Below are 27375 nucleotides of genomic sequence, written 5' to 3'. Positions count from 1 at the left end.
TTGTATCTAAAACAAAACAAATGGAAGAAAGTTTCTTACAGTTTGTTCAATTAAACCATTAATATTAGAAAAGGCATAGTGATCCATTATATAGCTCTTCAGTTATGTTTGGTTTTCCTTCTTTTCTGTATCTTTCTAACAAATAGTTCTTTAAAATAGTCAATAATGCATGGAAATTAGCTAGAAAAAAATCTAGAAGGATAATAAAAATTTAAAAAGTAAATTTAGGTCATAATTGGTTTAAGAACACTAAGTATACACAGGTCTAACATTTTATGAAATTGAGAAAGAAGACTCAAATAATATGACTATTTTAGCATGCTAAGCTTTGAATTATTTGATTGTGTTATTTGTTGGATTGAGTAATAAATAGACAGTGATTTTTCATCTGTTGGGTATGAGTCCACGAATACTCAAAAGCAGAGTTTGAACACTTTTGATTTTTATAATTTTCTTTATTATGCTATTCCTAGATTCACTTTTCTTTTACTCTAGTTCTTCCTCTTGTTTTTTCTAAACTTTCAGATCAATATGCTTCTCAATTTTAAGGATGACAAAAGTGAATGTCCATGTCCTGAAGAAATCCGAGACCAACTCTTGGATTTTCACGAAGATTTGATGACACATTGTGGTAGGGTCTTCTTGACCTCTAACTCTTACTGAATATATATTTTAGTACACGTATATTGGTACAAAAGTTCTGATGTGGAAAGTCTTGAGGGGTATAGAGATCAGAAAGGCATTAAGGCCAAGCAGAACATGACCAACATTCTTTTCTTGTTCCATCTTCTTCCTTTAGTGACGCAGGGAATGGGGGCATGTAACCAGGTACTTTTGTCAAAGAGGGAAGTTTTAAGTTGATTTAGTCTTAAGAAGTTTGTTCATAGACTATTATATTTCAACTGGTTGAGGGGCCCCTTTTAAGGACTGACATGGGAAATCTGGCAGGTTTGAAATTAATTAATGCCTAAAGAACTCCTTCGATAAGTTGTAGGTCAGTATCCCAAATCTATTAAGGCAATTATTCTCTCTTTTGGGGGCTTCTCAGATGACTCAGTGGTAAAGAATCTGCCTGCAGTGTGAGAGACACAGATTTAGTCCCTGGGTCGGGAAGATTCCCTAGAGGAGGAAATGGCAACCCTCTCCAGTATTCTTGCCAGGATAATCTCATGGACAGAGGAACCTGGCGGGCTATACAGTCCATGGGGTTGCAAAGAGTTGGACCTGACTGAGCACATATGCCCCTCTTTTGATTCTAAGAACTTTAAAAATGGAATTGATTGGATGTTCTGAATCCATTCAATTGGTTTTTTCCTCTCTTTATGGGGTGATATGAATAAGTCTGTGTCTCGATGAAAGAAAACAAATTAGTCATATCTTAAATGGTATTTTATTTTAATGAAGACAGTAAAAGTATACTAATTCAGCTTATGAATGAGAACCACTAAATTACTGCCAGAAGGTTATACTATAAATAAATATATACACACATATGCTATAAATAAAGGGATACTCTAAAATGGTAGAATTATTGCATCAGACATAAAATATTCCTTAGTTTTAGATATCTAACTAGATATGCACTCTCTGTCTCTCAAATTATTAAAATATCATTGATATTTTTGAAGGCAGGTAAGGAGGATAAAAAGCCAGCAGGGTGTTTAGGGAGGGCAGAACCATAGGTCTAGACAGTGCCCAAGGTCAAGAGATGTCTAAGGTTAGCTTAAGTAGTAGAATGGATTTTAACTACTAAAAGAGTATTTTTGCTCTCTGCTTGGCTTTATATTTTGTGCTAGCTGCTGATAGCTCCAGTCTCACAGAAACAGGGGGAAAGAGAAAGCAGAAAAAGAGAGCAATGAATGAATCTTACCTGTGAATGCTAGTGGAAAAGATCACTCAACTTGGTTTCCTCAGATGTTTTAGGCATGGTAGCATTGCTTTAAGCTATGAGTGGAAAAAAATTGCAGAACTTGAGAATTCTTTCCCCTCAATGTATTTTTTAAACATTATTTGTTCTTTTCTTATTTCTCTTTGTCTTCTTCCTACTAGGAATTGAGCTGGATGAAGATAGGTCTCTGGACGGAAACAACGATTTAACTATTAGAGGACGCCTGCTGTCCTTGGTAGAAAAGGTGACATACCTGAAGAAGAAGCAAGCTGAAAAGCCAGTTGAGAGTGACTCCAAGAAGTCATGTAAGCTATGAAAGGGCACTGCCAAAATGACTCCACCACGACATTTATTCATTGTTTGAACAAATATCATACTAGATGAACCAGTGAGAAAATTGAATTTGCAACTTGCAAGAATCAGATTGTTAAGTAGATCCTCATAGCCACCAGAAGTAGATAGCAGCATCAGACTATATTTGCAGGAACAGATTGAGAGATGGCAGTTTTGTAAGGATGGATGGGCTATCCCTAGAGAAGGAAAGATTTAGGGGAACAGATGTATACCCATGGCTGATTCATGTCAATGTATGACAAAAACCACTACAGTATTATAAAGTAATTAGCCTCCAATTAAAATAAATAAATTAAAAAAGGAATTGGATCAGAGTCTATCAAGAGAAAGTATAAAATGAGTAATTTAGCCTTCATATCTAAATATTTGCTGTTGACCTTCAAATATTCTTACATCAAGTTAAATAAACCTTTTTATAAAGTTTAAATAGATATTGTCTGTAACTATATTTTGGTTTGGAAATATTTTCTAGAGCCTTATGCATTTCTGATTCATCCTGTGAAACCAAATAAAGCACATTGAGGCAACGGATCTCTCAGACCTGCACACTCATCCAGAAGGGGTTCATGAAGTAGGTCTATGAGATCAGCTGATTTACTGTCTCACTTCTGAGACTCCATTCATTTAAGAGGCGGTGTCAGTTTATTAACAGCTTTTATGGAAAGAAAAAAACAAACTCATGCAAATTTTATCTTTTTTTCCCACTAACTTAACAATGGAAACCTTTTATCCGTATAATTATTTCTAAATTTATTTTTCAGTATCACAACCACATTTGAATCAGGTCTTCAAAATCAGAGTTCAGAGTTTCTTATGAAGCATTTTCTGTTATTATCAGGTTTATGATTTTGACCTATTAACAATGACTACATGGTTTTGAGATATGTAGAAGTATATTGGCATTTTATCTAAACTTTATATTTGGTTAAAATTGGTGAAAAGTAAAGTGTGTCTGACTCTTTGCAACCCTGTTTGGACTGTAGCCTGCCAGGCTTCTCTGTTCATGAAATTCTCCAGGCAAGAATGCTAGAGCAGGTAGCCATTTCCTTCTCCAGAGGATCTTCCTGAGCTAGGGATCAAACCCAGGTCTCCTGCATTGCAGGCAGGTTCTCAGATGGTAATCTGAGGTGTGTGTGTGGGGGGGGAGGAGGGGAGTGTGTGGGTGTGTGTGTTTTCTTTAATAAGGCCTAGACTAAAACAGATTAGCAGCTTCTTTTGGAAATCAGCCAGTGTATTGATGATAAGAATTTAGTACCTATGTATGAATTAAGACTCTTGAGAGTCCCTTGGACAGTAAGGAGATCAAACTAGTCAATCTTGAAGGAAATCAACCCTGAATATTCATTGGAAGGTCTGATGCTGAATCTGAAGCTTCAATAATCTGGCCACCTTATGTGAACAGATGACTCATTGGAAAAGACCCTAATCTGGGAAAAATTAAAGGCAGAAAGAGAAAAGGGCAACAGAGGATGAGATGGCTGGATGGAACCACCAATTCACTGGACATGATCTTGGGCAAACTCCAGGGATGGTGTGGGACAGAGAAACCTGGTATGCTGCAGCCTGTGAGGTTATGAATAGTCAGACACGTCTTGGTGACTGAACAACAACAACAACATGAGTCAGTCACATCAACCCTACTTAGCTTTGATAATTTTACTATATATTTTAAGAGGTTTGAAAGTTCTGTTGCTTTTAAATGTGTTATTGCTGATCACACTGCAAGTAATCATCTATGTATGGAAAAACTTTTCAACTTAATACAGCTTCACAGTCAAATCCTTTGAAGACACTAAGTGACAATTAGGGATACAAATTGAAGTAGAAATGTAATTGCATGAGGTCACTACTACTAAGTACTTAAATGAGGAGACAGTTGGATTAAAAAAGAAGCTCCTTGAATGACCATGACTGACCTTTATAAGGATATATGATGTCAGATCTTTTGGGAGGAAATGAATGAAACAAAGAAAATGAAAGTGATAAGACAGCCCATTGATTGCCCTATGGATTGCCAGTAGTAGTTCTGGAAAAGCTGCTATAATTTTGAAATAGCTTAAATGCCTTAGTTATAAGAATAGTTTTTAAAGAAGATTTGTGTATTTTTATCCTTGCATGCCTGTTAACTCATCTTTATTGACATACTGTCACTGATAATTGTTTAAAGAATATATTTTTTCAAAAATTATTCCTTTTCAATTCTTGTACAATTATAGATGCCAGTTTGGGTTATATCCTGGTGGCTCAGATGGTAGTGTCTGCCTACAATGTGGGAGACCTGGGTTTGATCCCTGGGTCGGGAAGATCCCCTGGAGAAGGAAATGGCAACCCACTCCAGTATTCTTGCCTGGAAAATCCCATGGAGAGAGGAGCGTGGTAGGCTACAGTTCATGGGGTTGCAAAGAGTCAGACATGACTGAGCGACTTCACTTTCACTTTTGGGTTATCTAAAATATGTTTGAAATGCCCATCTAATCTGCCTTATTATTTTCCTTTCTTAAGAAGTATCCATGATTACTTTGCAGCCACTCTTCAGCAGTTGATTTCTGAGACCATGGTCCGATGGGCTCAAGAGTCTGTAATTGAAGACCCTGAGTTGGTGAGGGCCATGTTTGTATTGCTCCATCGACAGTATGATGGCATTGGGGGTCTGGTACGGGCTCTGCCAAAGACCTACACTATAAATGGTGTTTCCGTGGAGGATACCATCAATCTGCTGGCATCTCTTGGTCAGATTCGTTCTCTGCTAAGTGTGAGAATGGGCAAAGAGGAAGAGAAACTTATGATTCGTGGATTGGGGTAAGTTATTTAACTATTGATATTATAACCTTTGACTTATACATGTCTTCTTTCTGATTGTTTATCCCAGTAGTAATACAGTGGGCACTTTAGCATAAATACACCATTTAGATTTTATGATCATGAGATTCTAGAGATTATGTTTTAAAGCTAAATAGGAAAATTGCTCAATAATAAAGCATGACTAATTTTACAGCTAGATGCCAAGGTGGCTGTGGTACATAACAAATATCTTAGATTTGTTTTTTTTTATTAGTTTCTCAGTGATATCAAATCACATATAAACATACAGATTAATAAAAACATATTAAAATCCATAGGGGTACAAATATTACCAGCAGGAGATAATAAAGAAGTTTCTCCATGTCTCCTGAGAAAATAACGGGGGATAAAACAACTATTCTGAAAATTCAACATCACAGTTGTGCTTTATGTAAGTTTCAGGGTTAACATTTTCTTTATTGAATTATAGTTGATTTACAAAGTTGTCTCAATTTCTGATATACAATAAAGTGATTCATACATATATATATACACATATATATCTTCAGATATATCTATATGTCTTCTATATATAGATATGTTTTTGTTATCTTTTTCATGTTTTTTTCCTTTATGGTTTATCACAAAATATTGAATATAGTTCCCTGTGCTATACAATTGGACCTTTTTAGTTATCCATCCTATATGTAGCAGTTGACATCTGCTTGCCTTAGACAGGGTTAGCATTTATGCCTCATGCATAGTCTAAGCATCCACTAGCTGAGAAAATACAAAACATAAAATTTGACCTGAAGCTATGCTTTCTCAACTCAGTTCACTGTGAACAGGAAAAGCCTCCATGCTACCAAAGATTAGCCCCCGGTCAGAAAGTGCAGAGCACCTAAGGAAACAGTCCACCATAGGCAGGTCTGCAGATACAATGAAGCGTAGAGTTAGAACACCTCCCCCAAGAACTTCAAATCATAGAAAGCCAGAAAGAGAACACAAAGGTACTATATCTAAAATGTTTAAAAATGCTAAGAAACAAATGAAATCCTCAAAATGAGACACACAAAAAGTCCTTGAAAAATTGAAAAATATCCACAGAGAAGTTCTAGAAGTGAAAAATATAATAGTTGGCATTAAGAGCAGTGATTAATAAAAGTATCAAAAGTGTAGATAAATAAAACTGAAGAGAATTAATAAATAGAATCATAGATCTGAGGAGATTAGTAATGCAGCACTGATGGAGAAGTTAAGAAACCTGGGGAATAGTATAAGATCCTTAATATGCCGAGTAGGATTTATGGAAAAGACAGAATAGATGACCTATAGCAGGAGAACTTGGAAGAGCTGTTGGCTTCAGTTTTTCAGAACCGATGACAAACATGAATTTACCTTTTCCTAGAGCACAGAGTCGGACACGACTGAGTGACGTCACTTTCACTTTTCACTTTCATGCATTGGAGAAGGAAATGGCAACCCACTACGGTGTTCTTGCCTGGAGAATCCCAGGGACAGGGGAGCCTGGTGGGCTGCCGTCTATGGGGTCTCACAGAGTCGGACACGACTGAAGCGACTTAGCAGCAGCAGCAGCAGGGTACAAATAGTTCCACATCTACAGCTGGATAGATTGTAGTGAAACTCCATAAAGCCAGTGATAAATAGAATATTTTGAAAGCAAATTGAAAAGCCGAGACACTTGAAAAGAAACAATGTTTAGAATTCTCAACTGCAAAACTAGTGATCATAATTCAACAAAAGGTCACAAAGTTCTAACAGATCACAAAATAATAAATCTTTATTTAGAATGTGTTACTCAACTACAATTTTATCATCATAAGCTTGTGCTTCATGTGGATTTGAATATTGGAGTTTATATTCCATATTCAAGACTAAGGGCAAAACACAGAAATTTCAAAATGTTTACTTATAGTCCCTCATTGAAAGGCCTTCTAAAGGCTGTATGTATATATGAAAAAGGAAATGGAATTCAGAAGAGTGGGAGGTAATCTGTTTCAGGGAGTTTATTACTGGCACATATATGCATATATGTAAGCAATCATTAACGAGCTTGCATGGTTTGGGAATCAGAAAATATGAGAGAGGGACTTCCCTGTGGTCCAGTGATTAAGACTTCACCTTCTAGTGCAGAGAGTGTGGATTCAATCCCTGCTTGGGGAGCTAATCCCACATGCCTCATGGCCAAAATCTAAAACATAAAACAGAAGCAATATTGTAATAAATTCAACAAAGACTTAAAAATGGTCCACAGCAAAAAAAATCTTTAAAAAAGAAAATATAAGAGAATTAAAATAACCAGAGAAAAATAAAAGCTTAAATTAAGCTGTATGATATTCATAAGAAAGAAATACCTAAATGTAAAGATGTAAAAATCTGGAATGTAGAATGCTGAAAAGTGATGCAAAAGACAAATACTTAGGCCCCTCACTACCAAAAAAGCTAATTTGGTTCTATGAATAACAGATAAAGAGATAATGATATCTAGTGACATAGGTAAAATAAAATACTACTAATGTGTGTGTGTGTTAGTCACTCAGTCGTGTTGTGTGACACTGTGGACTGCAGCCTGCCAAGCTCCTCTGTCCATGGAATGCCCCAGGTAAAGATACTGGAGTGGCTAGGCATTCCCTTCTCCAGGAATCTCCTGCACTGAAGGCAGATCCTTTACCATCCACAAGTAATCAATAAATAGGATTAAAAAACCTTGGAGTTGGCTCTTTGAAAAACAACTAAGGAAACAGAATAACCGATGTTTTCTCTGGCTAAAAAATTTATTCTGAGGGGGGAAGAAAAAAAAGTGTGGAAAGACACAAATTATGTGATATTTATGTACATTTTAAATTCAAAACGTTATACTATATATTTCCTGTGGGACTATTAAATATTTGAAATCATAAACTGGAGAGGTTATATTCCAGAAATCCTTATAATGATTGCATACTGAAAATCAGTGTACTTTTGGGACAAAGAGACTGAAACAACATAAGCTAATTTTATGTTCTTTATTTATTACTGTCTGTGCATGAGCCTTTTTTGGGAATATTATTGCTTAAATCTAACCTGAGGGAGCGTCTGGTGAGAAGTCTTCTTAATTAAATGAGAAAGAAAGCCTTCCAGGAAATGGAGAGCACTTTCTTCCTAAATGACCATATAACAGTAAGAGGTGCTATTAACATACACATCACTCAATAGGGATAAAACTCAAAATGATTATGAAACAAGATAAAATGCTACTTTTTTTGTGGGATTAGAAAGATCCCAAAGTGACACATTTGATGAGTGACAGCCTGCCTGCTGGTGGTAGAATTAAAGATCCATTTAATTTACCTTTAACTAAAAGCAAACGAGATTTTTAAATTAGATACCTTCCAAAGTTAGGTCATGTAAAAGGATTTGAATTAGCAGGAGGAGAAATCTCATGATTACATCTGTGGTTTGAGAGTTGAGGTTCTCTTGGCAAATATGCTGCTATCATTTGTGAAGGAAAGGATGCCTTTACCTCGTTTGTCCTTGCATGAAATAGATCAGATCTATATCCCTGGGTTGCTTTCCAGGTGACACAGTGGTAAAGAATCTGCCTGCCAGTGCAGGAGACACAAGAGACGCTGGTTCAATCCCTGGGTCAGGAAGATCTGGAGTAGGAAATGGCAACCCACTCCAGTATTCTTGGCTGGAAAATTCCATGTACAGAGGACCCTGGAGGGCTACAGTCTGTGGGGCTGCAGAGTCGGACACAACTGTGCAGCTGAACACACACACAATTAGCCCTGGGCCCCCAAGTCATTTTTCTGAATAGTGCTACCTAAAAGCTGTCTTCATAAGCACAACCTGAACAAAGTGATTAATAAATTAAAAGTGAAGAGCTAAAACTAAAAGAAAATAATCATACTATTCCACTTTCTTGATATAGCCAGAATATGACTAAATGAATAGATGAATAACTCAGTTAAGGTAATCAGATTCAAAAGGAAACTTCAAGTTTCCTATCAGTTGTATGTAATTTTCTTGCTTTGATTGTGACAGAAAAATGTTTTATGAAAAAGACTCTTGCATGATTTGATATATGTAAAAATTAACCGAGCTGTCTTTTGCAATGATTGTTAAACATTAAGATCTTTAAAAATGCCTTTATATGCATATTATAATATATAATGCAATAATAAAAAAAACATTTTAGGTATCATTTCCTGCCATTTTTTTAAAAATTAAATGTCTCTTCTAATAAGTAGGATTACTTGTACCTGGACTTCAGTTTAGTTTGGTATCTCTTAGAGAATACATCACCTTTAAAAGAATTTCACCAGAATAATAACATAAATGTAGCAGGAAATAACACCACTGTTCTTAAACATACAAATCATTAATATAGTTCTAAAAACAGTGTATATGAAAAGGAGAGATACTTATACAGCAATTATTTATATAAGAACTTTCATAAGAATGTAGGAATAACACTGCTTCATATTTCTGTACAAAATAAGGTTGAATTTGGATATCCATGGAATTAGGAATGATAAGTGTCCCAAACTCTATGTCATATAAGTGAATATTTACTTAATTAGTACATTTCTTACAATTAAAAAGAATAAACAATTTGTATAATATCTTTGGAAAACTTTCTGTATTTTTGAGGAAAGCCCAATTAGCCTTATTTACTTTTAAGGTTTGGTGATCATTTCTCTTACTTGTCGATACGTCCCAATAATTATTTCCAAAATCCTTATCATAATCTCAGATAAATTTTTTGTTTAAATTTTGCTATAACTCTTTGCTTCGCTTATCCTTGTGTTGTCCTTTCTAGGGATATCATGAACAATAAAGTGTTTTACCAGCATCCTAATCTCATGAGGGCGCTTGGGATGCACGAGACAGTGATGGAGGTCATGGTGAATGTCCTTGGAGGCGGAGAGTCCAAGGTAAAGGAAACCCTTTAATTCTTGGGATGCCATTTGCTACAACCTCCTAGAGTACATTCATTGTGTATTCTTGATGTGGGTTTTGTAAACCCTCTTAGGACTGTTCTTTAAACAATCCCTTACAGATTGAGAGGTGGCTGTGCTTCTACCCCTGTGGGGGTGTCACCCTAACAGGATCCACAGGTGATTGGTTCCAGGACCTTAGTGCAGATACCAAAATCCGCAGATTCTCTAGTCCCTTAGGTTAAATGCTTAGTATTTGTGTAAAACCTATGCACATTCTCTCATATACTCTGAATCATGTCTAGATCACTTATAATACCTAACATAAATGCTATCTAAATAGTTACTGGCACATAGCAAACTCAGGTTTTGCTTTTGAGAACATTCTGTAATTTTTGCTTTTTGGTTGAATCTGCAGATGTGTAACCTGCAGATAAAGAGGTCTGACTGAAGTTTTTTCTTTGATATTGATAATTTGCTTGAAAAAGTAAACATGTTAGTCACTTAGTTGTATCTGACTCTTTGTGATCCCATGGGCTAAAGCCCACCAGGCTTCTCTGCCCATGGAATTCTCCAGGCAAGAATACTGGAGTGGTTGCCATTCCCTTTCCCAGGGGATCTCCTGACTCAGGGATCAGACCCAGGATCGAACCCAGGTCTCCTGCATTGCAGGCAGATTCTTCACCATCTGAGTCACCAGGGAAACCTGATAATTTGTTTAACGCCATGTAACTTGGTATTTTCTATATTATTCTCATTTAGAAGATACTTAGAAACTATAACAGTTAATTGTATGCTAATTTTTATAATAAATACATTTCCATCACATTCAAAGTCCATAACAAAAACATGCTCTCCAGACCCAACCGTTTCCTTGATTCAGACAACAGTTGGTTCCACTGAATTCCTGAGTCCATATTTCTCATGTTCAGACTCTTGGTTAGACAAACTTATAAAGATATTTGTAAAATATTCTGTTTAATAAGAACTTGGAGTCTTTGAGGATTATCCGTGGTATACTAGAATAAGATCTAGATGTCAAGGGAGATATGTTTGCTGGGGCCCAGCAGGCAGACCTTCCAGGAAGGGTGTTCATCACAGGAGACAAGTCATGTGCCAGTCAGGGAAGATCTGAACTCCTGGAATCTTAATACAACAACAATGCTGATGATAAGAACATCCTATTATGTGGTTCCAAATATTAAACTGGGTATTTTTTACAAAATGCCTCATGGAACTGTCCTTCCTTTGCCTAAAGTAAATATTATTATCCATGTTATTCCAATTTTGCAGAACAGAATCAGTGAGATTGTTTAATTTTCCAAGGAAGCGCAGCTAATAGTGGGCGTCAAGAATCACAGTTGAGCCTGCCTGAATCCTAAAGTAGGCTCATGCTACCTTAAAGTATAGGGCTGTAGATTAATTCCATATCAAACCACTGACAATAGTTAGGTTTCCTGTTGGTGCCAGGCTCGATTTTTGGTAGCTCTAGGACTAGGTGAGCCCTCATCTGGACATTCAGAGGTCTTCAGTACCCGAGGCTTGGTAGACATGGGCACACATGGATGCTCAATCTGATTGAGACCTCAGCTTCAGAACTCACTATTAACAAAGATTCTTTACTTTCCCAGCTAACTAAACGCTCTTTATGTAGGAAATCACTTTTCCGAAGATGGTGGCCAACTGTTGCCGTTTTCTCTGTTACTTCTGTCGTATAAGTAGGCAGAATCAGAAAGCTATGTTTGATCATCTCAGTTATTTACTGGAAAACAGCAGTGTTGGTCTTGGTAAGTAAATATATGACTTTCATTGAATCTTTAAGATAAAATGGTTATACAAACTGGATTTTAAAACTAAACTTTAAATTATTTTGGATCGGCACAATGTGCATTGTATTTAGAAATGAAATTCTATGGAAACCTTTATATGGGACTCAGAGTTAGAGTACAATTCAGGTTTTGTTCCGTCTTTGCTTTAATTAACAGCCTCACCAGCTATGAGAGGTTCAACACCACTGGATGTGGCAGCAGCCTCGGTGATGGATAATAATGAACTGGCTTTAGCTTTGCGGGAGCCAGATCTGGAAAAGGTAGGCACAATCTATGCCTGCTGTGCTTGTGTGAATTACAGTTGTTTATAGTTGTTTCTCAAGATATTTAGCTATAAATAGTTATAATTATATGTTGTTATAACTATAATATACTATGTATTATAAATATGTTACACTTATATGTAATAGATTTCCCTGGTGGCTCAGACAGTAAAGAATCTATCTGTGCTGCAGGAGACATGGGTTTGATTCCTGGGTTGGGAAGATTCCCTAGAGAAGGGAATAGCTCCCCGCTCCAGTATTCTTGCCTGGAGAATTCTATGGACAGAGTAACCTGATGGGCTAGAGTCCCTGGAGTTGCAAAGAGTCAGACACGATTGAATGACTAATATACTATGTTATTATATATAATACATACTATTATATGTAATATAATTTTAAGTTAAAAAGAACAAGAAATTTAAGATACTTTCTCCAATCACATGCATTTTTCTTTGGAAAGAGAATCAACTTTATATTCTTGGATGTTTATGTCCTTTCACAATAATTTGCTGTCACTTTTACTTTATGCATTTTTACTTTCTTAAAAGGTTGTTTTAACATCTCGTGTATATAATTTATATCACACAAGTTTGCATATTACAGTGCAAGGTATTACTAGTATACTAAAGGCTGTGCACTCTAATCATAGTAAGCCATGTGTATGTTTACCAAAATATGGATAGATTTCTCCAATGTTTTAATTGCAGTTACATTCTAAATAAGTCTACCTGAGCCTCCCCTGCAGCCAGAGTGAGTCTCTTGAACGTTGCATGTTAGTCTTCTGCCCAGAATCTTCTAGACTTTCTTTCTCACTTTGAGCAACAGTAAAAGGCATTTGAATAGTTCCTACCCTATCTGAATATCATGTATTGTCTTACTTCATTTCTTGCCACTCTCCAGTTATTGTTGCTCCAGCCACACTGGTCCCCTTGCTGTGAATGGAACGTGCCGGCTCTGCGCCTGCCCTAGGGCCTTGGTACTTGCTGTTCTCTCCATCTGTAGCACTCTTTCACCAGATGTGCTCATGGCTCTTTTCCAGACATCCTTCCAGTCATTGCTCCAAAGTCACCTTTCTACTCTTCCATATCTGTGCTATAGTTTAAATATTTATGGTTTAAAATTATATTTAAAATCTATATGTATTTTTCAAAATCGACTTCTTTGTATAATGTAAGGCCAATGAGCACAGGGCTTTTTTTTTTTCTGTCACTCTCCACTTTGTTCCAGTCAGTGCATAGCTGTTGAAGGCATTAAAAAGTGGATTCTTCCTCAAATCCTTCTGATGTGCTAGTCAAGCATCATGTAGCTTTGCATCTCTGAATAACCTCTGGAACATTTTTTCCCATATGTAATCTGAAATATTTCTATCTACACACTGACAAAATGGCTAGAATTTTTTTTTAAAGTAGACAGTGCTGAATGCTGAGTAGGCTTTGGAGCAACTGGAACGCTCATCTAGCGCTGTTGGGATGAAAAATGGTTAGTCAGTTGCAAAGCAGTTTGGCATTATTTTTAATAAATTAAATATTCACTTATCATAAATATATGTGTAGCCTTTCCAGTACTAGGTATTTACTCAATAGAAGTATAAACGTATGTCTCTACAAAGATGTGTACATGAATATTGATAATGATTTTACTCACCTGAGCCCAAAACTGGAGACAACTCAAATGTCCATCAGCTGGGAAAAAAAAACAAAACAAAACTGGGGTATTTCCATAAGTAGCAAAATACCATGATTAGGCTCTAAAAAGGAGTGGATTGCTGACATGTACTCTAACAGAATGAATCTCAATCATTATTCTGAATGAAAGAAGCCAGACTCAGAAAGACCCACGTGCGTGACTGCATGTATCAGTGTCCTAGAACATGCAAACTAGTCTGTAGTGGCAGAAAACAGGTGATCAAGACCTAGACTTGTAGGGAGGGATGAACTGCAAAAAGCATGGGATCTGAGAAGTAATGGAAACACTCTGCATCTTGACTGTGGGTGTTTCTACAGATGGATAAATCTCTTAAAGCTCATTGAATTTATACTTTAAATAGATGAGTTTATTGTACATAAATTATACCTCAATAAGGATGATTTAAAATATTTTTAGCTGTATTATGTGTTTATTTTTAAGACTGACTTCACTTGTGACTGAGCTAGATGTAGGTTTTTTGTTTTTTTTTGATAAGTTGCTTCTCTTACCATCTGCTTTAGGGATTTCTTTTTAAAACTGATTCTGTGATAAAATCTTGTAGAGGATCAATATTCACATAAGATGGAATATTTTAAAAGACCAAGCTAACCAGAAATTTTAATGTGTTAAATTTAACAAAACAGAAAGATAAGGGGGTGTTACCCCAAACTTTATAGATAGCAAACCCATGGCTCAGGACACTGGGCCATGACACATGGCTCATGATAGACCAAGTGCTAATACAGGTCAGATTTGAACCTAAGGATATTTGACTCTAAGCTTCTCTAAGCTTTAGGTTTCTCTACCTCTCTAGGGTGTCCTCTCACACACACCCATCCCCCATTAAACTGATACTTTAGTTTGGGAGTAATTAACTTCTTTAAAATATCATTATATCTCAGGTGGAACTTTCAATATCTCAGATGGATTCAGGTTTTATATTGGGCCAGAGATCATTAGGCATTTTTGAAGTTTATCAATATTACAACTCTTGTGGGTAAAAGTCTCTGATGATATGAAATTTAGGGATATTTTTCTTTCATGAAGTTGCTTTGTAAACATTTTTACTGTGACAGTACCTTGTTATGATTTGTCAGTATTTCTTGATTTCTATGGTTTTATTACAGAGAGTTCATGTAGATGGTCATGAGATTAAAATGAATGTGTTTCTGCAAGTGATTTTTAAACCATCCTTTGAGGATATGATTTACCATGTCCAGTGCAAGCATCTATATGAGTTCTCACCCCATGGGTGATGCTTATGCTTATCTTCTCTGTTCTAGGTGGTTCGATATTTGGCTGGTTGTGGACTGCAGAGTTGCCAGATGCTAGTGTCAAAGGGTTATCCAGACATTGGTTGGAATCCAGTTGAAGGAGAGAGATATCTTGACTTTCTCAGATTTGCTGTCTTCTGTAATGGTAGGATGAATCTCGCAGGGTCTTTTAAAAACATTATTTTAAAACTTAAAAAATAAAAAGGTTTAAAATAATGAGGTATCCCAGCATTTTCATGAAGGAAGTAAATAGTAGTAAAGATATTGACTATTTTGTAATCATTAAGTTTTTTCACAGTAATCATTTATTTTAAAATATTTATTTTGATACATGCTAGGCTTTCATTATTAAATTAAAAAGTTTAGGCACTTAGATTCTTGCTGTTTATATCATTAGATTCTAATAATAGCTAGGATCTTCACTCCATGTAACAAATTAACAAAAATGAATAGTTTCTGTCTCCATCATGCTTTTCTTTACTTTGAAAATGTTAAATGAAAGAAAAGAGCTTTCCTGTGTTTTATGTACAGAACCGTAGTCATTTGGATTGGACTTTGGCTCTGCTCCTGCCTTATTTGATTTTAGTTATTTTTCTTCAAATGTAAATGAATTAGTATAACGTTGTTTCCTCTGAACTTCCACGTAGTCAATGCTTCTTTTCTCCTGTTGCCCATTTGATCCCAGGGGAAAGCGTGGAGGAGAACGCAAATGTCGTGGTGAGACTGCTCATCCGGAGGCCTGAGTGTTTCGGTCCCGCCCTGAGGGGGGAAGGTGGGAATGGCCTGCTCTCAGCCATGGAAGAAGCCATAAAAATAGCTGAGGATCCCTCTAGAGATGGTCCCTCACCAACTACCGGATCCAGCAGGACCCCGTAGGTCAAATATACATACACACTCTTAAAGTTCACCGATACTGCTTGACTTTTAGTTCACCAATTATTGGATCCAGCAGGACCCCGTAGGTCAAATATACACTCTCTTAAAGTTCACCGATACTACCTGATTTTTAGTTTTACAAAATAAATTTTTGTTCTCTTAATTGTAGTATAATACTCCAGTACTCAGGATTTCTCCCCCTGAAAATCAAATGTGTTTTGGGAGAAGGGATGGAATTTGCTGCTGGAATAGGGTGAATGAACAAAGAGACATCAGGAATATTGTGTGGATTTAGTAAATAAGGAATTGAGATTGTGGAAGGAGATGTATTTTGTGAATTTTCTTAAGGCTCTATGGCTTAGTGAGTTATTACAAAAGATGGCAGATGAGCCTTTAAAGTTAGAGTTTACTGGGAGGATACCTGGAAAGAGTTTTCCTGATATTTGTAAGTGAGAAAGAGGCCTTTAGCAAGAGAATGGGGACTTAATTAAACTGGTGTATTGGCAAAGTAAAGAAAAGGGGATGTTGTCATTTTGAGGAATAAAGTGCTTTGTTTAGGTCTTGGTGGTGATAATGGGAGGCAGTGACTAACTTACATTTCTCCATAGTATATGTTGTTAACTCACTTCCAGCAATAAGTTCACCCAGGCATGTTGCCCCCCCACACACCTTTTTTTTTTTGCCACATCACATGACATTTGGGATCTTAGTTCCTCACCTGAAGTCTAGAACCTGTCTCCTTGCAGTTGAGTGTGGAGTCTTCATGACTGGACCACCAGGGAATTTCAGCTTCCTATTCTTTTAATCTGTGGAGTTGAGTGTCCTGCTTGGGGGACATGTATCCACACTGCTAGCACGGTTGGTAGAGATACAACAGATAGGCTTAGTGGAGGAAAATTTCCAAGCAGAGAAGTTGTCCTGCAAATCCTGGTTTTCCCACTCAAAGTTCTGGGATAAGTGTTCCATTCACTCTAAGGCAGGTGTTCCAGGATGGGAGCACTCCAAAATCATGTTATGTATTTATCGGTTAGTTGTTGACCAACTAGGGATCCCTTAGTTTTTCTAAGTAGTAGAATGTACATCAAGAGCTTGCTGGTCAAGTATCATGTGAGTGGGTGTGCACTTGAGAGCTTTGAAGACAGCCTTGGCAGGCCAGGAACAATATTGTCAACAAGTCTTCCTGTTACTCTGCAGACAGTTAAGTCCAGCTGAGGCAGCTGTCTGCCAGGCCTCCAAAGGGAAGAATGAGATGATCTTCCAGGGCCATCCAGATTTATCTCTCATCAATGAGATAATGAAATATTTATGTTTTTCATGTCATATTACTTGGGAGCGGGTGGTTGGGCAGAGTAAACAGAAAGGTAAGTAAATGAAATCATGTTTATGAAGTACTCTGGGAAAATCACTGTTCTGGGAGTCTTGTAGGACAGATCTTTATCACCCTTTCTCTAGTTGTGTGTTGTACAGAAAATCAAATTTACCATTTCCATCCATCAGTTATTTTCTTTGTTAATATCCTGTTTGCCAGTGGAAGTAAGCAGAAACCATCAAATTAACAAGTCTACTTTTTCCTTTCAAAGGATGTTTAATATTAAAGCTCCCACACATGTATTCTTGGTGATAGAATCTCAAATTGTATCTTTAACCCATTTTTTTCTTTTAGGAATGATAAGCTGTTTATTAAACATATATGTGAAAAGTGTCAGAGGAGGCAGAACTAATTACCATGCTGGTTCCTTTTGTTTGAAAAGTATATAATAAGTCTGAAATGTTACTTTATTATCCTGTTTGCTTTTCTTTGTTTCTTTTGAAAAATCCATGAAAGTGATACAGAAGAGGAAGAGGATGATACCATCCACATGGGAAATGCCATCATGACCTTTTATGCAGCTTTGATTGACCTGTTAGGACGCTGTGCTCCTGAAATGCATGTAAGTGTCTTGGAGTCCAGGAACAAAAATCCTGGCTTATCTCTCTCTGTTAAGAGATCCATCACTGACAAAGAACACAAAACATCCAAAACCAGTCATCTTCATGCTCCATTAAAAATAATAGCTGCAGCATAATTGCTGAACAAGTGTTTGTTTAGTTGGAAATACCTTGGTTATAAAAATTAGTAATGACATTTCAGTATGATTCATTAATAGAATAGTCAGTTTCTAATGTATCTTTAAAATTCATATAAGACTTCCCACACTCTAAGAGGGAAAGAGCATATTTTTTCCTATATGATGTACTTTCCTGTTTTAGTATATGCATAAAGCACCGCTCCTCTCAAGAATTATTTCCTTGATATATAGTATTTAGTCCTTTTGAAGGAGCTGCTATGAGCTGACCACTTTTTTAAGGGAAAGTGGGAATAGGAGCAGGTTAGGGGAAAGGAAAGAGCTATTGATTAGTGTTTTCATAAACTTTCTGACCAAAATGTAATTGAAGTTTGTAGAATAATTCTCTGTGATACACTCTGATATTTCATACTTTTCTCTGTTTCTCCCCATTGTATTAATTTTAAAAATGCTAGCCAGGGTCCATGAAATCAGCTTCATGATCTGTTGTTGGGTGGGAAACAGCCAGAGTTTGTAGCAGATGGACCAGTGCTATGGAGGAAGGCAGATATACTTCTGACTGCTCTGAGCATGAAGCCAGAGTGCCTGTTAAAACACCTTTCTCCCTACCCTTCAAATGTTTGGTTTCAGGCGGGCTTTGTTTGTTTCTGTCTTTTTTCTCTCACACCCATAAGGTAAAACGTTCTTGCTTTCTGGATGTAATCTTTTGTTGTGAATAGAGAGGAATCTCAGGGTGAAGAAATATTAGAATGTTGGAAAACCTGGAGTCTGAATTTTTGTACGAACTTGCCGCCAGTGAGTTTTTCATTATAGTAAATGGGACTTGATTGTTAAAAAATTGTGTGTTGGGAGTGATTTCAGACAAAAACCTTTATGCTGACAATATGTGTTCTTTCCCTATTAAAGTAGATGATCAAAGGAATCACAAGAGAAATAATGCTAGTAAAGAGAAGATTCTTATTCTGCTATATTAAAGGGAAGAAAGACTAAATGACTTAATAAGGGGCTACTCTTGGCATTTCTGAAAGCTATTCATCTTCAGCAACCATTAATTGAGGGGTCTCCTAGGTGTTAGAAATTGTCTGTGTTTCACACCCTACAGTGAAGGAACAAATGACTCCCTGGCTCTGGAAGCATCCAGTCTGTTTCAGAGACTGGCTGAGACCTGTAACCATGACAGATCCACATTCTTCATAGGTATTTTATTAGCCAGTGGAGGTCTAACACAGTGGTCCCCAACCTTTTTGACACCAAGGATGGGTTTCGTGGAAGACAGTTTCTCCATGGATTGGGGAGAGAGGGATGGTTTGGGAATGATTCAGGTTCATTGCATTTATAGTGCACTTTATTTCTATTATTGTTACATTGTGATATATAAGGAAATAATTATACAACTCACCATAATGCAGAATCAGTGGGAGCCTTGATCTTGTTCTCCTGCAGCTAGATGGTCCCATCCTGGGGTCATGGGAGACGGTGACACCTAAAGTGAGTAATGAGGAGCAAGTGTAAATACAGGTGAAACTTCACTGGCTTGCCCCTCCTCTCACCTCCTGCCATGCAGCTCGGTTCCTAAAGGACCAGTAGAAGACTGGGGACCCCAGGTCTAACAGACCAGCTAGCATCCATGTTCATCGTCTTCCCCCATTAAAACCCATTCCTGGGAGAAATCAGTGTGGACCATGGTACAGATACGGTTACATTTTCATCACAAAACAAGGAAGAGACTAAAGAAGTCATAAATATTAGTATTTGTTCAGAGCCTAGAGATAATAATTTTTCCCTTTGTATGATTGCTCATTTCATGGATAGATATGTATATGTAATTTTGGGGGGTAAGCATTCATAGACTTATCAGGCTTAAAATACTGGGTTGGCCAAAAAGTTCATTTGGGTTTTTCTGTAAGATGGTATGGAAAAATCCATGAACTTTTTGGCTAATCCAGTATTTTATACCCCAAAGAGGATAAAAGCTATTGTTCTAATGGATGTACAGTCAGTGAAACTGGTGTGGGCAAGTAAATATCTGTCTGTAAGCCTGAAGTGGCAATTTCTGAGAGAGGTTCAACTTCATTATTTATTTTTAATTAAATTTTAAAAATTAAAGTATATTTACTGTGTTATATTAGTTTCATATGTGAAACATAATAATTCAAGATTGTTACAGGTTACACTCTAAAGTTATTATAAAATACTGGCTATATTATCTTTGCTATATAATATATCCTTGTATCTTATTTATTTTATATATAACAATTTTATCTCTTAATTCCCTCATGCTCTCTTGCCCCTCCACCCTTCTCTCTTCCCATTGGTATCCACTGTGGATACCAAACCACAATTATAGAGATCGCTGTACAATCCAAAGTTATAGATGTCTCTATAACTGTGGTCTCTTTCTGTTTTTGTTGTTTGTTCATTTGTGTTTTTCCTTTTTTAGATTCCACATACAATGATAACATACAGTATTTGTATTTTTCTGTCTGACTCATTTCACTAAGGATGATATGCTCTAGAGTATCCAGGGTATATATAATATATAATAATAATACAATAATATATCTTATATATAAAATATATATACACTACAGCTTTATCCATTCATCTGTGGATGGACACTTAGGTTGCTTCTATATCTATACAATTATAAATAATGTTTCTGTAAACATTTGGGTACGTATATCTCTTCAAATTGGTGTTTTTTGCTTTGGGTATATACCCAGGAGTGAAATGGCTGGAACCTAGAGTGGTTCTGTTATGGAAGAGATCTAATTTTGTGTGTAATTAACAAAAAATTATTTCAGACTTAGACTCCCATTCTTTCACTTTTTCAGATACAGTTAGAACATTGATTTCACACAATATTCCTCATTCCTTTGTTTTTCTGCCTGTAGTTGATTCATGCTGCCAAAGGAGAAGCCATCAGAATCAGGTCTATTTTGAGATCTCTGATTCCATTGGGAGATTTGGTGGGAGTAATCAGCATTGCTTTTCAGATGCCCACAATAGCCAAAGGTAAGGCAGTCTTCCATTCTTTGTAATTCCGTAGGACATTGGATGATGTGATGGGGGCTCAGATGGTAAAGAATCTGTCTGCAGTGCATGATACCTGGGTCCAGTCCCTGGGTTGGGAAGATCCCTGGAGGAGAGCATGGCAACCCACTCCCATATTCTTGCCTGGAGAATCCCCATGGACAGAGGAGCCTGGCAGGCTGCAGTACATGACAGAGCACAGGACATTGGATGATGTGTTGTTTTCAATAATGTCACAGTTTCTTTCCTTGCAGCGTAGTACAATTACATAAGTTTCTTTTAAAACATGAACCACAAAGTACATTATTCTATAAAATATTTTCTCTAGTCCTTGTTTTTAAACAGCAATGTTTCCAATGGGATTTTATTCTTTTTCATGTGACATTGCAGTTTCCAGAGAAGAGGAAATTGACACCTCACCTGTCTGTCTAATATTTCTCCTGGAGTTCTTTGGTCCTCCATTCTTTACTGTCTTTCTTGACAGAAATACTTTAATTCACTCTTTTTGATAGTTTTCATGGACATTTTCTTTCTGTTTTTTTAAAGATTTTTTTTTGATGTGGACCATTTTTAAAGTCTTTATTAAACTTGTTACAATATTGCTTCTGTTGTTTATGTTTGGGTTTTGGGCCATGAGACATATGGTATCTTATCTCTCTGACCAGGGATCGAACCTGTACCCTCTGCATTGGAAGGTGAAGTCTTAACCACTGGACCACCAGGAAAGTCCTATTCATGGTCACTTTCTCATAATGCTTTTTCTTCCTCCTAAAATAATGGTCATAGTTTTTGACTTAGGGATTTAAAAATCCCCAGTGTGTTCAAAGAAGTAGTCTTTTTAAGACTAAGGAGAACATATTTTAAAAAGAGTTCATTTTCCCTATTTTGACCCAACATTTATAATTTTTTTTACAACATGCCATTTTTGGTTTAGAAGCTGCTTAGGCAATGGCACCCTACTTCAGTACCCTTGCCTGGAAAATTCCATGGGCAGAGGAGCCTGGTAGGCTGCCGTCTGTGGGGTTGCTAAGAATTGGACAAGACTGAGCGACTTCACTTTCACTTTTCACTTTCATGCATTGGAGAAGGAAATGGCAACCCACTCCAGTGTTCTTGCCTGGAGAATCCCAGGGACGGGGGAGCCTGGTGGGCTGCCGTCAATGGGGTCGTACAGAGTCGGACACGACTGAAGCAGCTTCGCAGCAGCAGCATGATTAGTTTACAGCATTGATTCAAAAGCATACAAAATAAAATCAACAGACTCAAATACTGAGAAACTATGGCTCCTCACGCCCCTGCCCGGGTCTAAGGAGAGGATGGCAGGGGGCAGCCCAGGAGGAGGAGTGAGGGGGTGGTAATAAGGTCCCAGTCCTCCCTCACACTGAGCCTCTGTCATGCCCCAGACCACAGCACAAATGGCACATGGTCTGGGCCGAAGGCCTAATTCCCTGTTGGTATTATAATTCACTCTGCCTAATAGAAGAAGATACAAGCAGTTACTGAAGGCACCTAAAAGATATGTTAGATCCAAAAAATACTTTATTTTCCCTTATTCCAATTGAAGTTTTGTTCAGTTTTAAAGACTTTATTGGATATTGTTACATATGTCATTTAAAAAAAGTGTTTATTTGTTTATTTGCCTGGGTCAGGTCTTAGTTGCAGGGTGCCTGATCGCTGTTGCGTCATGTGGGATCTTTCATTGTGGTGCAGGGACTCTCTAGTTGTGGCACATGTGCTCAATAGTTGTGATGTGCAGGCTTAGTTGCTCCACTGCATGTGGGATCCTGGTTCCTGGACCAGGAATTGAACCCACATCCACTGTGTTGCAAGGCAGATTCATAACTACTAGACCACCAGAGAAGTCCATTTATATATTGCTTTTATAGCCAACCAGTCCATCCTAAAGGAAATCAGTCCTGGATACTCGTTGGAAGGACTGATGTTGAAGATGAAACTCCAATACTTTGGCCGCCTGTTGGGAGGAACAGACTCACTGGGAAAGACCCTGATGCTGGGAAAGATTGAAGGCAGGAGAAGAAGGGGATGACAGAGGATGAGATAGTTGGATGGCATCACCGACTCAATGGACATGAGTTTGAGAAAACTCCGGGAGTTGGTGATGGACAGGGAGGCCTGGCATGCTGCGATTCATGGGGTCGCAAAGAGTTGGATACGACTAAGTAACTGAACTGAATAGAACTGATGAATTTAGACTGAAAATTGGATTAGATGAACTATGGACTGAGGTTCATGACATTGTACAGGACAGGGATCAAGACCACCCCCATGGAAAAGAAATGCAAAAAAGCAAAATGGCTGTCTGGGGATGCCTTACAAATAGCTGTGAAAAGAAGAGAATGAAAAGGAAAGGAGAAAAGGAAAGATACAAGCATCTGAATGCAGAGTTCTAAAGAATAACAAGAAGAGATAGGAAAGCCTTCCTCAGTGATCAATGCAAAGAAATAGAGGGAAACAATAGAATGGGAAAGACTAGATATCTTTTCAAGAAAACTAGAAATACCAAGGGAACGTTTCATGGAAAGATGGGCTCGATTAAAGGACAGAAATGGTATGGACCTAATAGAAGCAGAAGATATTAAGAAGAGGTGGCAAGAATATACAGAAGAACTGTCCAAAAAAGATCTTCACGACCCAGATAATCATGATGGTGTGATCACTCACCTAGAGCCAGACATCCTGGAATGCGAAGTCAAGTGGGCCTTAGAAAGCATCACTACAAACAAAGCTAGTGGAGGTGATGGAATTCCAGGTGAGCTATTTCAAATCCTGGAAGATGATGCTGTGAAAGTGCTGCACTCAATATGCCAGCAAATTTGGAAACCTCAGCAGTGGCCACAGCACTGGAAAAGGTCAGTTTTCATTCCAATCCCAAAGAAAGGCAATGCCAAAGAATGCTCAAACTACCACACAATTGCACTCATCTCACACACTAGTAAAGTAATGTTCAAAATTCTCCAAGCCAGATTTCAGCAATACGTGAACCGTGAACTTCCTGATGTTCAAGCTGGTTTTAGAAAAGGCAGAGGTACCAGAGATCAAATTGCCAACATCTGCTGGATCATCAAAAAAGCAAGAGAGTTCCAGAAAAACATCTATTTCTGCTTTATTGACTATGCCAAAGCCTTTGACTGTGTGGATCACAAAAAACTGTGGAAAATTCTGAAAGAGATGGGAATACCAGACAACCTGACCTGCCTCTTGAAAAACCTATATGCAGGTCAGGAAGCAACAGTTAGAACTGGACATGGAACAACAGACTGGTTTCAAATAGGAAAGGAATACATCAGGCTGTGTATTGTCACCCTGCTTATTGAACTTATATGCAGAGTACATCATGAGAAACGCTGGGCTGGAAGAAGCACAAGCTGGAATCAAGATTGCTGGGAGAAATATCAATAACCTCAGATATGCAGATGACACCACCCATATGGCAGAAAGTGAAGAGGAACTAAAAACCCTCTTAATGAAATTGAAAGTGGAGAGGGAAAAAGTTGGCGTAAAGCTCAACATTCAGAAAACAAAGATTATGGCATCCGGTCCCATCACTTCATGGGAAATAGATGGGGAAACAGTGGAAACAGTGTCAGACTTTATTTTTTTGGGCTCCAAAATCACTGCAGATGGTGATTGCAGCCATGAAATTAAAAGATGCTTACTCCTTGGAAGAAAAGTTATGACCAACCTAGATAGCATATTCAAAAGCAGAGACATTACTTTGCCGACTAAGGTCCATCTAGTCAAGGCTATGGTTTTTCCAGTGGTTACGTATGGATGTGAGAGTTGGACTGTGAAGAAGGCTGAGTGCCGAAGAATTGATGGTTTTGAACTGTGGTGTTGGAGAAGACTCTTAAGAGTCCCTTGGACTGCAAGGAGATCCAACCAGTCCATTCTGAAGGAGATCAACCCTGGGATTTCTTTGGAAGGAATGATGCTAAAGCTGAAGCTCTAGTACTTTGGCCACCTCATGCGAAGAGTTGACTCATTGGAAAAGCCTCTGATGCTGGGAGGGATTGGGGGCAGGAGGAGAAGGGGATGACAGAGGATGATATGGCTGGATGGCATCACTGACTCTATGGACCTGAGTCTGAGTGAACTCCAGGAGTTGGTGATGGACAGGGAAGCCTGGCATGCTGCAATTCATGGGGTCGCAAATAGTCGGACACGACTGATCAACTGAACTGAACTAAACTGAAAGGAAGATAATAATACCACCTTCATACTGCTGTTGTGAACATTTTATGAGATTGGGTCTGGAACATTCCTAACAGAGTAACTCACAACACCACGAATGTCAAGAGTTGTTATTATTGTATTAACAATTTTATTGTAATAAATATTGTTGTAAGGGCTGGAAATAATTTGGTATTATCCTTCAATCCAAGTTTCTTTAAAACACCTTTTGTTCATTTTTATGATCAGATTCAGTCACTGAGTATGAATGAAAACAAATGTTGTGACTTTGTTATTTCAGGTTGGTGTGGTCATGTATCATCTTTCTCAGGGGCCTGCTTTTTTTCAACATTTGCATCAGTGTTAAAAATTCTGTGATATAATTTGTGGACTCTTACAGTGTATTTCAGCAGCAATTTGACATAATTATCCCATCGTCAAACAGGAAACAAGTTTGTTCTCCAGTATTTTAAATTGGCACATAATTCCCTAATTCTTCATTTCAGTGATCCCATCTATGAATCTATGGAGTTATACTAAGGAATTCACTCCACTATATAGGCATCAAGTGTTGACTGTTGATAGAGAAAATAATATGGCTCTCAAATATGTTTTACATGTTATTAAATGCTATTATGATTAATGAAACATATTTCATTTGAAAGCCAAACTGGTTCATAGAGTTTTGTTCATTATTTTATAATTCTTTAAGCCATATATATGTAAATGATGTAAATGTACCATGATTATCACATAGAGTACCTGAGTCTTACTAATGTTTTAAAGAGACTCTTGCTTCGAAAAGACTGCAAACCTTGCTTTACATATTTGCTTTTAGGATGTTTACCCCTCGTTTTTTAATTTGGATTATGGATGCCATTTGTTTCCTTCTCAGAATCTGGCATAATACTCTGTCCTAATCACATATACAATTAACAAATGGATGCTAAAATAGCATTTAAATGACCTTGGGTTTACAGTGCACTGCCATATCTGCTACCCTTGCTTGAATAAATTAGAAGAATAGAAAACCATTCAACTGATAACTTTATTTACAGCATGAGCAGGCTGGAAAGTAGCCATTTGTAATCAATTTTCATGGATGGCGTGGCCATTAACAACAGTGTATCACCTTCTCTCTTTTAGATGGGAATGTGGTGGAGCCTGACATGTCTGCAGGGTTTTGTCCAGATCACAAGGCAGCCATGGTTTTGTTCCTTGACAGGGTCTATGGAATTGAGGTTCAAGATTTCCTCCTCCATCTTCTCGAGGTTGGCTTTCTGCCAGATCTCCGGGCTGCTGCTTCTTTAGACACGGTAATGATTTGAACAAATGACTTCTGCAACTTTTAACTCTTCAGTCTCTGCCATCTGATATTCTTTCACAGATACAGTCATTCATTCATTCATTGCCTCCACATGTTTATTGAGTGCCAATTTTTTAGGGTAGCAGAGAGTAAATAGAAAATAAAATAGGCTATATCCTCAAGGAATTTACTGAATAGTGGAGAAAAATGGACAACCTGAAGAGTACAGTAAGAATTCTGATCACTGCAATGGAAGACAGTAAGAAGTTTATATAACCCTAATTAGGGAGGTCACAGTGGTTCCTGTTCAACTTCTAAGTCGACATAAATAATTGTGCATCTCAGTAAAAGCAATTAAAGCATTAGAAAGGTCTAGTGAGCATTGTTAAGTCTTTTCAACTACAGTGTCACCCTGGTGTATTCATTTTTTAATGTACATATAGATTAAAATCTATTTTGTGAGATCAGTAGCCCATGTCAGGAACCTGCCACCATCAGTGTAAATGTTCTACTATTTGAAACATCTTAAAAATAAGCTGGAATGCTAAATGTTAGTCTAGTAGTTATAATAATACCTTGTTTTATTCTCAATTATATTTCTTGTTGATATCAGAGGAAATCAGATCCTGAGTTGGCAATAGCTCCCACATGAAAACCGTGAGAGGAGAATCAGAAAAATGAAACTGAATTCTTTTTTCTTTTTTGCTTATATTCATGTGAATTTCTGAACCCAAGTATTATAGATGATAACATGGTAAGACAATCAACCTTTGATTGTTGATTCTGATCGACGTGTATAAATACGATGAGTATAAATACGACATGAGTATAAAGTGTTTGAAATTTACTGTGAGAATAAAGTCCTTTCTTTTGCCTCTCCTAGTA

At 37.3% G+C, this 27375-nt stretch overlaps 1 protein-coding gene across 1 annotated transcript in view; it reads left to right on the top strand.

Moving 5' to 3' along the window:
• Positions 1 to 27375, top strand: part of RYR2 (ryanodine receptor 2) — a 582989-nt gene that overhangs the window by 343206 nt on the left and 212408 nt on the right. Inside the window, exons 39-49 of the mRNA XM_052640524.1 lie at positions 526 to 631; positions 2050 to 2193; positions 4768 to 5041; positions 9849 to 9963; positions 11621 to 11753; positions 11952 to 12055; positions 15028 to 15163; positions 15704 to 15890; positions 17720 to 17825; positions 20855 to 20975; positions 26331 to 26500. Coding sequence (XP_052496484.1) covers positions 526 to 631; positions 2050 to 2193; positions 4768 to 5041; positions 9849 to 9963; positions 11621 to 11753; positions 11952 to 12055; positions 15028 to 15163; positions 15704 to 15890; positions 17720 to 17825; positions 20855 to 20975; positions 26331 to 26500 — 1596 coding nt within the window. The remainder of the gene's footprint in view (positions 1 to 525; positions 632 to 2049; positions 2194 to 4767; positions 5042 to 9848; positions 9964 to 11620; positions 11754 to 11951; positions 12056 to 15027; positions 15164 to 15703; positions 15891 to 17719; positions 17826 to 20854; positions 20976 to 26330; positions 26501 to 27375) is intronic.

Source organism: Budorcas taxicolor, chromosome 5 (assembly GCF_023091745.1).
Source record: "Budorcas taxicolor isolate Tak-1 chromosome 5, Takin1.1, whole genome shotgun sequence".
Taxonomy (NCBI): domain Eukaryota; kingdom Metazoa; phylum Chordata; class Mammalia; order Artiodactyla; family Bovidae; genus Budorcas; species Budorcas taxicolor.
The sequence above is the reverse complement of the archived record's forward strand: the minus strand, read 5'-3'. Positions and strand labels throughout refer to the sequence as shown.